This window comes from Anarhichas minor, unplaced genomic scaffold (genome assembly GCF_050575085.1).
Source record: "Anarhichas minor isolate MPS153535 unplaced genomic scaffold, ASM5057508v1 ptg000014l, whole genome shotgun sequence".
Taxonomy (NCBI): domain Eukaryota; kingdom Metazoa; phylum Chordata; class Actinopteri; order Perciformes; family Anarhichadidae; genus Anarhichas; species Anarhichas minor.
This window is the reverse complement of record NW_027466460.1, coordinates 11,250,580-11,263,998: the sequence shown is the minus strand read 5'-3', so window position 1 is coordinate 11,263,998 and position 13,419 is coordinate 11,250,580. Positions and strand designations below refer to the sequence as shown.

Genomic DNA, 13,419 nt, shown 5'->3' with positions numbered 1-13,419 from the left:
AAACTTTGTCATGTTTAGCAATTACCATGGCCACTTTAGCTTACTTTGATGATGTTTTCATGTGAAAAGGACCGCTGCTGTGTGGCCACGTTATCTTGGAGTTGCTTCACTTTTCTAGCTCGGTCGCTCTGATAGCTTGTTGTAGCATTAGCATGTTTGGTCTCGTAGTGTCTCTTTACATTATATTCCTTAAACAAGGCAACAGTCTCATGACTAATTAGGCAGACACAGATGTTTCGGTTTTCGGTGAAAAAAATATTGCGATCTCCACCTCTCCTGGAAGCGGCGGCCCTCATTATCGACTTTCCTTTTTTTACCTGCCCTAACATGACAGTTCAAGGGTCAGAGCCAATTTCAAACAGCCAGACAGTTACAGAGTGGTGCTGCCACCATGAGGTAAAAAGAGGAATTGCATGTTGAATTTGTATGATTTGTTCATTCCGTTTTGACTGTGCTGGCGGGTCATAAATAATGCATTTTAAGACAGAAGGTGCGGGCCATATCAAATCTGACCTCGGGCCGTGATTGGCCCGCGGGCCGGACTTTGGACATGCCTGATTTAGACCCATTAGATAGATAGATAGATAGTTACTTTATTAATCCCACAAGGGGACATTTTTTCGCTACAGCAGCATTAATAGGTAGAGTAATAAAAAATAACAGAGTAAAAAATATGAAATGTAAAAATGCACAATATATACAATGAAATAGAATAATATTAAAATTAACTAACTAAACAACAGTGCAAAGATTTAACCAAACAAACAAACAACAGTGTAAAAGTGTTATAGTTGTGAGATTGATTTGACCAGAGGTGATTTATTATAAAGTCTTGTCTTGTCTGGATGAGTCTGTTGGTAAAAGCTCTACTGTGAACTACCACAAAAGTCAAATACAGCGTTAGGAATTAGGCATTAGGAGAGTGAACAGTAAACAGTGAGGCTGAAATCAGTGAGATCAAATAAAAAATAGTAGTACTGGTTTACATGCATGCATATTCCCGTGGTAACTGGCAAATTGAATCATTGTCATTAACAATAAAAACTGCTACAACATGGAGATGTAATTACAGATCATAAATACATAATGACTATTGCTAAATAGATTCAACCATAGGCTTTGATTTAATTGAAACTGTACAACTACAGACATCATGGCTTATTGGAGAGTAAAGTATAAACATGTATGACTGCCTTACCAAATAGAAAGGATAAAAACCATCAAAATGAACTTTTCACAACCCTGACAGCCCATAGGTTGTCAGTACTAAAAGCTTATAACTGATCATTGGTGAATTATTCATTAAAATATATTAAGACATTAGTAAAGGCACTGGAGTGATATACTAGAGCGTGGCATCTTTATGTCAGCCTGCAGAATCAGTTGATATAGCATTTAAGTTATCATTTTGCTTGACACCGTCTTCTGTCAGCTCTTTTTAAGTACTTATGGGCTTAACCACTCAGCTCTCTCGGTACAAGTTATGACTGTTTAATCCCATCAACAACAGGGATTGCTGTCAAAGTATCATTGAATTTGACAAATAACAGAGGGGGCACAAATGGGATTCAGTTGAGGCAGGGTAAAATGTTGATTCATGACTTCTGAAAACCCCACCGGCTAACTTTCTCAAAGCTTACAAGACTCTTCTGACCAGATTAATCTTCCGTATACTTTGAACCAACTTTTCCTCAGGCAAAGCAACACAAGAAGTCTCACTAAGGTATTACAGTTCCTCCCCTGCATCAGTTAAGATGTGCTTTGTGCTGGAGTTAGTATGGTTAGTCTGGCTGCCGTCATCCATTTTTCTCCAGTTGGATGATTGAGTTCTTACCAATTGAGGTTTACTGCACTGAGCAGATAGCACATGCCACAATTTATTTTACTCCTTCACAGGGTCCACGGATTATTTAATACCTCCTGTCCCAGGCTCCTGATTGGGTCTTTCCTGTTAAATGAGGCAAGGCAACATTAGCCTACACAATCATATAAGAACACCATCCCTGAGGTCACCCTTCCTTACCAGTTGATTGGTGTGACTATTTTTTAATTTGTGGTAAGGGTCTCAGAGGTTTGACTCAGAGAACATTTTCTGGTGCTGTGCGAGTGTGTGTGCGCAAGAAAAGACAAATACCACTTCTTCAGACCCTGACCTCAATCCTGATCATAAGTAGCCTACATTATATGTGTATATATATATTTACATATATGTGTGTGTGTGTGTGTGTGTGTGTGTATATATATATATATATATATATATATATATATATATACTGTATATTAGTGTTGGAAACGTTGGATGGATGCATAGATTGATGGCTGAGTGGACATTTGGATCAGACTTTGAATGTGCCTCCGCGGCCGCCGTACTTGTGCCTGAAAGTATAGTCTAGTAGCTGTGCTAACCACTAGCTAGGTCAAGCTATGGCTGACTATTCTCACGTAAAATCAACCAAACTGGTTTTGAAAGGTCTTAACAAAGGGTAAGTGTTTCTTTTACGTAGTACCACCTATCACTAACGTTACAATCTTCAGTTCAATCTACGACTAATTTACGGAGGTTTTGTAGCCTATGCTAAAGCTAGCTGTAGCTAAAACGTTAGCGTTAGCTTCGTGAAACACCTGTAAAGCTACTGTTTATTTCTCTAAAAGCCGCTCTTAAACGTTTAACTATCAGCATGGCGGCAAAGGCTGTTCTTAGCAAACACATTATCGCCTTGTTTAACTAATGCTAGTTAACGTTAGCTAAACATCAACTGTGGATCAACCATGAGCAAGCTAGCTTTAATTTGTCCAAAAGTAGTTTAAACGTCAGCAGAATCGTTAGATATCCTCAGGTTAAGCCATTGAGGTGCATGATGATACTAACCATACTAGCCTGAAATGTATGTGTGTATATATAACGCTTACTACAGTCTGCCTGAAATGATGGAGATGCCTGAGCAACAGGCTTACCTACTTTTGATGAAGTACATGTAGAAAACGTAGTAGACGTATTCGATTATAAATCACAGAAACTGTTGAGAGGAAAACAAACAAAGAAAACTCAGTCTCTAGATTACAGAAGGCTTAATCAATTTAAAGTTTTAAAAACATAACAATATGGGATGAGAGGACACAAACAGAAAACCCCAAAACTCCCCTTGAACTCTTTTTTATTTTGAGGCATTTCTGGGTTTCATATTCACAGGTTATAATTAACAAATACATACATAAAGTTAGGCGTAATTTACTTTATTGTTGGGTGGTATTTTTATTACCTTTTTTTTTGCAACTCTTGAAATAAGACAGAGCAGTGGTGTTAAGTTACTCTTTTAATTCAGCTCATGTCCTAGAACCATAATTATTTTCTCTTTTTTTTTTTTTTAAAGCAACGATGACTCATTTGTTATTGACTTTACGAGTCTTTGTGCATTTTCTAAATGTGTTCACTTTCGACAAATAAATATGCCAGCCCAACAAGTTTAATGTTATGGAAATGCTTGCAAGGCCTACTTGTGTAATTCAACATTTAGCAAGCTGAACACTAATGAAGACATGTTTTATTCTATTTGTTCACAGGAAAAAGAGGAAGCATAAAGATAAGAAGAAAAAAGCAGGAGATGGTGAAGAAAAAGCTGATGTTATTGGTATGTTTATGTACTGTGTTTTTGAATTGTAGAAACAAACCAAAGACTTTTGATAACCTGTTTTTCTTTCCATTTGTTTTTCCTGATATGATTTTTTTTTTTTTTTTTTACTAAAGTGCAACAATTGTACTGATTGGATGCTGCACCTTACGGTTGCTGTGTTGCCATGTATTGTTGCATCTTGTGACATTTGGGTCTTTCTGCCCTGCAGGTGGTTGGTGGGCCATCAGCAACGTTGGGGAAATATCTGGAACAATTGCCATCGAGATGCAGAACAGCGCTTACATCCATGCTCTGGATAGTGGCCTATTCACACTCGGTGCACCACACAAAGGTGAGAAGATGCAGTGGAGAGTCGAGCCTTTCACGCTGCTCTCGTGGGTTTTACTCATTTTTATCTAGTTTATACTAATATTTCTATTCAAGATTTAAAGTTTTGGTGAGGTATTTTCTGCTGTTGCTGGCTGTAAAATGGCAACAATTTATAAAGCTTCTGGTCAATCTAAATATTTGCTAGAGACTCATTGATAGCCATCCATAGGGAACAATTGTCCCACTGACCCATTCAGATTTTAGTGCTTTTTTGCTCTTAACCCGAGTCATTTTCTGAGCCTGAGTAGGACACATTTTTAAGTGTTTATTTAATAATATTATGATGTGGAAGATGGAATAATGCTGTAAAATGCCCAGGTGTATGGCTGCTCAATTATTCAATATGATTGTGTTTCAAGTTGAATTGTACACCGATGATATGATCATGTCATGTTACCGTTGATAAGTCGATCAAGACCAAATTAAAGGGCAACTATTTTGATAGTCCATTAATTGTTTTGATCATTTCTCAGTAAAAGTACCAAACATTTGCTGCTCCCAGCTTCTCAAAAGTGAGGATTTTCTTGCCAACAACTACATTTTACATTCTTTTTCACAATTACATTATGATCATGCAAACATGATTTACCTTCACCCAATACTCATTTTTACAGAATAGAGCTTGAATGCATCACAAGTTAACCCAATGCAACCTCCATTACCATTAGCTACGTCAAACGCATGAATAGATCCGTATCAGCCAGCCTTACCCAGGATGATGAATCTATATATGTAGCACAGAAGACGTGAGTGGGACTTTACCTGGGAGAAATAGCAAAGCAGGATTACAATGCAAGAATAGCACCATGTGGAATGTAAGCCGTTATGCATTTCATTTTGTCTGCAATTTAGATGAAGATGCAAATTCTACATCTGCTTGCTTAGACCACAGTTGTACAAACTTGAAGAACTTAAAACTCAATTTTGAGTTTACATTTACTGTAGGCGCCAGGCGTTGTGGGGATGACAGGGGGGGGGGGGTTTGCCTTCATTCCACAAAGCAGTAGCCTAAGTATTTTAAGTAGTAAATCCAGACACCAGACTCCATACGGCTGAACGGGGGTTGAGTTAAGGGTAAGGACAGAGCTAACTCTGAGTTTTCGAGTGTTTCTCTGAAAGAGACACGACTAACAAAAAAGTCAGCCCACGTTTTGTGAGAACCAGTGAAAAAATGGCTGCTAGATTGAAACATCCCAAATCCCTTAGTGGTTCCTCCTCATCCTCTGCATGCACATAAGCTCATTTCCAGGAGATGAAAGTGGATGCGAGCTAGCAGTATTGAAAGAGACCTTAGAGATTTTCCCCTCTTCGCTGGATTTTTCTGCAGAGCCGCCGCTGTCTGGATGATGCAGCGTTTTAGAAGACTGCCAAAAAAGTGTTCACATTCACCCTCAGGTCAGAGGAAACATGCTGATGTTCTCTTAGCCAACTCCGAGGGTCACCATCTGACATATTCCAAAGATAATCAGCCTTTTGAAGAAGCAGCGTGTGTCACATTTTCCCTCTACTTTATTAATGCGTTCCTCGTTAATGTCTCGCAGGCTCTGCACCCCCTTGACCCGATGCCTGTTTGATGCACTAGAAATTGTGCGAAACTTTGATTTATTGCAAAGGTCAGGAAGCGACCTAATCGCAAGCAGGTCACTTAATGAAATCACGGGAGAACTCGGTAGACCTCGGCACAGAATAGAGAATTGAAATGCAACGCAACAGTTCCTTTCGTGTCTTATTTCAAATGTCTCCGTGCTGCTGCAACGGATCCAGATGAGCACAGCGCTGAGTAGCCGGAGTGTTTGCATTATTAATTACAAGGAACGCATTACTTAAACATGAAGCAGCTCTCAAGTATAAACTTACCACGAGAAAAGAATTATGCACATTTTAATAATGGAACATCATTTTTACACCGTAATTAATTAAACACTAAATTATTGTTTTTGTGTGGCAGAAGCTTTTTCTGTCTAACCTAAAAGATCAGTGCCCAAATATATATATATACATTTTTTTTTTTTTTTTAACAGGTAGAGAGGCCCTATTATTCACAAATCTAAAATAATCAAAAAATTCTGTATATAGAGCAACATGGAGCCATTTAAAAAGCAATACTAAGAACCGTAAAATCTTAAAAAGGTAAATGTGTTTTGTGTGTTTCAGAGGATGAAGGACCCGACCCCACAGAACAGTTTACTGCCGTCAAGCTCTCAGACACAAGGTGAGTAAACAAAGACAAACTGCTGATGGAATTAGCATCCACAGATAATCCTTCGCCAACAGATTTAGTACTTCGCTTCTGCAAGGATTCTTTTAGAGAAGAGTAATTTTAACCTGTCCTTGTGGACGTGTGGCCTATTCTGGAGCCATTTCTTTAGCTGCGAGTCTTAGATTAACTCTAAACTAATATTACTAAACCTAAATACTCTGTAAGGCCAGGGAAATAACTCAGTTTTTTTTTAAATAAACAGATTAGCCTGTTCTGTTGTTTTGAGGCATTGAAAAGGCCCGTATCAGTGTACTGTCACCGTAGAATTCCATCACGTTGTTGCAGGATAGCCTTGAAGTCTGGATATGGCAAGTACCTGGGTATCAACTCTGAGGGTTTGGTCGTAGGCCGCTCTGATGCCATTGGCTCCAGGGAACAATGGGAAACAGTCTTCGAGAACGTGAGTGGATCTTCTACAGCATCTATAGTCTTTGGATCTATGGCATGTCTCTAATGGTCCAAAAGATAGATATAGATAGATAGAACAACTTGGAAACTTCAGTTAAACAACAACAAAGTCATTGGGCCATAATGTGAGGCCATCTTCTCTTTAATACAAGTAGGGCTGAAACAATTCATTGATAAATAGATGAGTTGATTAACAGAAAATCAGCAACAATTTACTACTATTGTCAATCAAAAAATGCAAACATTTCTCTGGTTCCAGTTTCTTTTGTGACCATTTAATGCATTTGTTGGTCATATATGATAATAAACTGAATAATTGGGGGTTTGGACAGTTGGTTGAATAAAACAAAACAAAAAAACATTTTAATATGTTACCTTGGGTTATTTGAATATAGGGACGGTTATTTTTCACAATTGTGAAATGAGAAAATAATTTGCAGATTGATCGAAGATGAAAATAGTCACTCGTTTCAGCTGTAGGTACAAATCGTGCAAGACTGCATGAATGCTAGAATAAATATTGTGTTATTGAAATTTTTTCTATTGATGCACATATGAACAACAGTTAGTGACTGAAATGAATACACAGTCTTTGCAGCAGTGGCGTACTGTACCGCTGTCCTCTGCCTTTCACGTCTCGCCTCGTGGCTGATTAGAGTGAAGCCCACGAGAGAGAGAGAGAGAGAGAGAGCGCACTCAGCTGTAGTAACTGTAAAAACAACCAATTCATTATGCAGAACGCGTCTACCTTATCGCTGTAGCGCACTGCTCGCCTCGATGCTTTGGTGAACCTATAAACAAGCTGCCCGGCACAACCTTGAGACTCTTTTACATCAAATATCAGGTGACCTTTTCATGTCTCTCACAACAACCAGTCCTGCTGCAAATCTATCTAATCAACCGCCTTCTCCTCTCTTGTCTTCTTCCTGTTCTGCCTCAGGGCAAAATGGCTCTCATGGCAGCAAATAGTTGTTTCATCTCCTACAGTGAGAGTGGGGACATCGAGGCCAAGACCAAGACGGCAGGGGATGGCGAGATGGTGAAGGTGATGTGTAAATTGGGTTCCTTCCACAAGGTTGCATGTTAATCCTTTTCGCTTTAAGCGTGCCGTCTCTGTGGGGTCCCGACTGTTGAGATGGAAGGGGGAAAATGTTTGTGACCTCACTTCAGGGGGTACACGGCATTGGTATTTAATGCAAAGCTTCTCCCTCTTTCTCTTTTTTTCTTTCTTTCTGCAGATCAGATCGAGTGCGGAACAAGAGGTCAAGCGTAAAGATGACATCATAGAGGCAGACAGGGGCAACGTGAAGTCTTGCGAGGTCAATTATGTGTAAGTAACTTCCCTTTTTATGTGTGCACCTTCAGCCCAATCAATAGCAAATGAGGGCGTCTCTCTGCATATAACTTTTAATTTACTGTTTGACCATTTTCCACCAGGTTCAGTTTCCCCTTTTGTGCTGCATTTAATGTGACATTTAAGAGCCAATCAGGAGTTCTTTCACCCAAGTGCTTTCAAATTAGGGCAGTGGGGGGAGGCAGCCGCTGTTTTAAAGTTTGTTTACATGCGTGTTAAATAAACGTCCACCGAGGGAAAACACAGATCTGAGGGTTGTGGGTTGATTACCTGGATAGAAAACCATAAAAAAAAAAAACATATTTCTGCTTCAAACTTTCCTCTAAACTTTGCTTTTTGGGAATTACTTTGCAAATTTACCTCTTCAAATAATCAATGTAGTCAGATATTGCTCAGTTTTTCAGGTGGTCACCAGCAAAATAAAGGTTGGCAATCGTTGGCCCCACAGTATAATGCACCATCGCACCACATCAAACAACACAGCCTCACAAATGACCAGAGTGTAATCACCTCCTCTCTGACAGAGTGCCAACAACAGTTCAACAAACATCGTGTTTGAATTGATTGTCATCTGCATTAAAATGCCACCAGAGTATTTTCATACGATGAGAAACGTGTGTCCTAGATGCTCACCAGTCAACATGTATACACAGTAATGCTACCACAGACAGTGTTGAATACATACAGATACAAATAATACGAACAATGACACATACAAACAATAATAAAAAATAAAAAAATGATATAATAATAAATAAAGTCAGTATTGAATTGTCACATGACCCCCATAAATAGTTTTGGTCAGTTGATAATTGGTTTACTAAAATGCCTCAGAAAAAATCCATTTGCATTACAAATTATTTTTAGTTAATAGCTTGAAAAATGTATATAGAATGAATTTATTGTCAGTTTAGCATAAACGGTGTCTCTTGCTTTGCTTGAAAGTGGCTCCAGGAAGTGACTTTTTTTTAAGTGGTATTTGTCTTTAAGCTGTTGTCACATTGTATCAATAACTACACTTTTATTTCACAACAGCTTGACGTTTTGTAGTTTAAGTAGTTTACCTTTCAGCCTCCTCTGAAATGAGTGCTAAAGCACTTTATTTCGACTGAGGATAATTTAGGGTGATTTCCTTCCCCATTATCTCCACACCGTGTCGGTCTGCACCCACAACATTTTGACAACAAAATCACCGGATGTGAGATGAGGCCTTTGAGCTACTCCCTCATCAGTCCTCCGCCTTTAAAGATGCAATTGATGGTCTGCTGTTAGAGCGGGAAGAGAGCGCGAGCAACACCACATATCAGCTTCGGATGCTGCAAGTGTTTCATATATATATACGGCCCGTCTGCAGCTTATTAAGTTCAAGGCAATATGTCTGAAACAGTTTTCTTCTTGGCATGCTTTGGCTGGTGTTCCGGCTCTATTATTTGTTTTAGATGAATGCTGGGGAAATGGACTCATCATGTTGACATGTTGATAATGGCTGCCCTTGAGCCTGTGTCTTGATGTAGTGTTTAGCGTCTAAATGCCTTTTAGGATGGAGTGCAGCTTGGGGATCATAAAACACAAGCAGAGCAAAGAGAGACTAAATATCAAAGAAGTTTCTGGCTAGATGCATACTGGAACATATTGTTAAGATTGCCTACTTTAGAATAACTTTTTATTTTATATTTAAATATTTTAGGATGTCCTATGCACATATTAAAGGGGAAATGTTCATGAAGGTTCACACTGACAGAAGGAGGATAAAGTGCTCACAGCCCATCACACGATGCAGTGGTACCTTGCTAAATGTTTATGGCAGAGCTTATTTAGATACATGTGCTGCAGGGACGACGTGTTTTTGTGGGCCAAGCTAACGGAAGTTAGCGTCGCACTGGTGCCCTCGATCAAAATAAAATTGCATTTTTCTATTGGATTTTGGAGTATTGCAGAAATGAAGCTCTTTGGCAAACACAAGTTACAAGTTTTGTTCAGCAAGGTAATCTCAAAAATAACACTTTTATACTTCAAAAGGCAGAATAATGTTTGCCGTGATGACAGATGGCGGTCTCATTTAGCCACTTGTTAGCGACCACCTTTTTTAAGACGACTAAAGGCTTAAAAATTAACAAGTGGAATTCTTTTTTTGAGGCATCTAACCAAAAAAAACATTTGAAAAACCCATTAAGATTGAAATTAAATTGGCAAAAAAAGTAATAATTTCTCGGTTTTGGGTCTCATTCCTGCAGAACTCAAAACATTTAAGCCAAAATTTTGATTTACACTGTCATTAACAAATTCCACTTCCAGCCATAGCTGAATATTTAAATAATAATACAGTACATGTTGGTTTGTGGCAGCTTGTTAGCTTAGACATTCAGCTTAATTGCTATTTAGCTGCCACTGTCACCATTTAGATATTCTGCTTTAGTTAATACTTGGCCTTAATGTTTGGAGTTCTTCTCAGAGATTTAGCTTCTTAGAGCCTCAGTGCCAGTTCTCCAAAGAGGATCAATTGTGGAAATGTGTTTTTATGTATGTGTGGATCGGGGTGGTGTGTCATTTGCCTTTGCACTTCCTTTGGTAATAGTCTTATTAATGCTGCTGGGTGAATTACAGGAAGAAGTTTCAGAGTTTTCAAGATCGGCGGCTCCGGGTCAATGAGGGAGACTCGTCCACGCTGAAGAGAGCCAGAACAGACGGGAAGTTTCACGAAGAGTTGCTCGACAGGTGCGGAAATATGCTCATTAGATATTTATTCTCAAACACCTAATTCACTTATTTTGTCTTATCACTCTTCCTTAATTGTTCCTTCAAGGAAATGTTTACATGAAGGTATAAAATCAAGCTCCAAATTCACAGCATTACATTTTTTATTTATATAAAATCCATCAAAGTACTCCAGTACACAGTGATATACAAGGCCAATCAGAGGCTGGCATTTAGGTTTAATTTCTGAATTAATAAATGCAAACAAATTACAAAGCTCCTTATAATACATTTCTAAATAATGTGTCTGCTATTGTAATTGTTTACCTTTTAAACACCTTCCTACATTGATATATTTGTGTAGACCCAGACCAGCCTCCATTTCTTTTGTGTTTTTATTTGCAGCATTAGATGTGTTAGTTGAACATGTGGCAGGTAATTCAGGTGGCCTCCCTGCTGTCATTATAACAGATTGAGAAATCTATTTACATCATCAACCTCACAGTAATAACAAGTAGGAGACGTGAGAATTCATGCACGTTAACATATTTCACACTCTGTGTCAACAAGCACTAAACAAAGCTGCTTACAAGGTATAAAAACCCAATTATCAGAACAGTAAAACATCTTTCTATAAATAGACATTGAATTAATAACAGAATATAGATTGATTGCACTGACATGTTGTTGCACTGAGTGAAATATGTTTTTTCTTTTTATTACAGGAGAAGCAAAATGAAAGCTGACCGGTACTGCAAGTGAAGACTCAACTGTGTAGGTTACTGCCATGTCTTTGTAAATGTCTTGATTTTAAAGATTTGGCCATTTGATCTGATTTCTGTTTTGTTTTTAATATTTTTAATAAAATGACATGGTCAAATCTGCTCTATGGTCTCCGTGTATTTTTAGCAGCCAGTTGAATGAATCTTAATGGTGACGTTTCTAGTATTCAGATGACCCATCGGCCTATGTTGTGTAATAGTTAACCATACATTTACTTTGCTGTGTCTCATGGAAGAGGTACACTAACCCTTTAAGTAAAAACATTGATACAACACTGTAAAATAAGTACAGAATTATTAACAGCAAAACAAAGTACTCAATCTGCCGACTAATGCCGTGTGATTGATTCATCATATATGACATTAGATTGTTAATACTGTATACTTAATATACAGTTTGCTTGTGGTTCATAACCTGGTGGTCAGGCTTCCTCCAAAGGGTCACAAGATGCATCTGAGGGGTTGTGGAATGATTACATGTACGAAAGATGAAAAAAGGTTAAAGATGTGTATTTTCTAAGACTTGTAAAATATGAGGTTATTTGGGCATAAAACGTTTTTTTGAATCAAACCATCTGAAAAGTTTAAAGCGGATATTATTATGTAACAACCCGACTCAAAGGCTGCCACATAAATGTGAGACCAGACGAGTGTAAAAATAATAAACACATTTATTTAAAGGATAACAATACAAAACAAACAAGGAGAGTCGGTAATCAGTGATGTCAGCATGTGTGGAAATGTCTGAAACAAACTAAACTAAACAGCAGCCAAGGAAGAGACCGTCAATGTTCAGGTGGACAGACTTTAAAGCTGGAACCACAGCAGGCTCAGGTGTGGCTCATTAGCTGACGATCAACATCCTGAAAGACAGAAAAGAGACTGCAAACAGGGTACAGACCCCCCCCCCCAGTGGAAGGGAGGGCTCGGAACAATTAGAGGAACTAAACCAGTGATTCTGTCAGGGGGTCTGCGAAATAATTTGATATGAATCCTAAAACTGCTGTTTCATTAAAAAGTGCAAACCTACAGATGGGGACCATTTGTGGAAATAAAATGATTATATTGTGTCCATTACTCCCACCGACTTATGAAATAGCAACTCTGATGTGATTGTGACGCACAGCAATAAATAAGTTCATTTTTTTAAGCTGAAGCAGTTACTGAAAGTCAGCTTTAGACTAGTACATTTAAATGTCTGGATTTATTAGGACTGTGCCAGTCTTGCTACTGTTCATTTCCTGATGGCTTTTTTAAGTATGAATGCTGTCAAGTGAAGTCCATTCCATTTATAATAAAATGACCCTCTGTATAAAGTAAATAAGTGGTATTAATATGATTCCAAGTGAAACATGTTTGTTTATCTCTATGAAACAGGTCTGAAGTATATTTTGGGGCCTCATTTTTTATAAAGGCTCACAAGCCCAAAAATTCGGGAATGACTAGTTCTTTATGAAATACAAGGTATTGTATTTAATTTGATTATGTTTTATGAAAAATCTTCATCTGAAAAAAGTAGCTAATTCTGTCAAATAAATGTAGTGGAGTAAAAAGTACAATGCTTTTCTCTGAAATATAGTGGAGTAGTCTGAAGAAGCATACATGGAAATAAGCAAAGTCCCACAATATTGTACTTAAGTAACGTCACAGCCCCTCAGTAAATGTACTTAGTTACTTTCAAACACTGGTTTGTATGTTTATGAGTACACACAGTATATCTGGCTGACCACACAATGATTTCTGTGATTAGTTTACAACAATTGTCATGTCTTCTTTCTTTATAGATTATATTATTGTGATTCTTACCATCGCAGTTGGTCATGTTATGTATTTTCACTTCCGCATGGACACTACCACTGGGGATCTCTTTCGAGGGGTGTTTTTGTATCACTTCCTCACTATGTTGTCGGAGGTTCTTGC

General features: G+C 38.2%; 1 protein-coding gene and 1 long non-coding RNA gene across 2 annotated transcripts; one reads left to right on the top strand and one right to left on the bottom strand.

Moving 5' to 3' along the window:
* Nucleotides 1-2,340: 2,340 nt before the first annotated feature.
* frg1 (FSHD region gene 1) lies at nt 2,341-11,601 on the top strand. Its single transcript, XM_076091469.1, has 9 exons — nt 2,341-2,483; nt 3,562-3,629; nt 3,841-3,963; nt 6,156-6,213; nt 6,547-6,661; nt 7,610-7,714; nt 7,908-7,999; nt 10,628-10,738; nt 11,443-11,601. The coding sequence occupies exons 1-9, from the start codon at nt 2,425-2,427 to the stop codon at nt 11,477-11,479; spliced, it is 768 nt and encodes a 255-aa protein (XP_075947584.1). The 5' UTR covers nt 2,341-2,424; the 3' UTR covers nt 11,480-11,601.
* A 551-nt stretch (nt 11,602-12,152) lies between these two features.
* Nucleotides 12,153-13,353, bottom strand: LOC142949680 (uncharacterized). Its single transcript, XR_012954057.1, has 2 exons — nt 13,306-13,353; nt 12,153-12,362 (listed from the first exon to the last, which is right to left on the bottom strand). It is a non-coding gene; the product is annotated as an uncharacterized LOC142949680 (long non-coding RNA).
* Nucleotides 13,354-13,419: the final 66 nt, after the last annotated feature.

What these genes read in the sequence shown, in the direction of transcription:
- frg1 (XM_076091469.1), top strand. Translation starts at nt 2,425, where the DNA reads ATGGCTGACTATTCTCACGTAAAATCAACCAAACTGGTTTTGAAAGGT. An exon ending in GGGAAACAGTCTTCGAGAAC is followed by an intron (nt 6,662 to 7,609) that starts GTGAGTGGATCT and finishes GTTCTGCCTCAG; the next exon opens with GGCAAAATGGCTCTCATGGC. An exon ending in CACGAAGAGTTGCTCGACAG is followed by an intron (nt 10,739 to 11,442) that starts GTGCGGAAATAT and finishes TTTTTATTACAG; the next exon opens with GAGAAGCAAAATGAAAGCTG.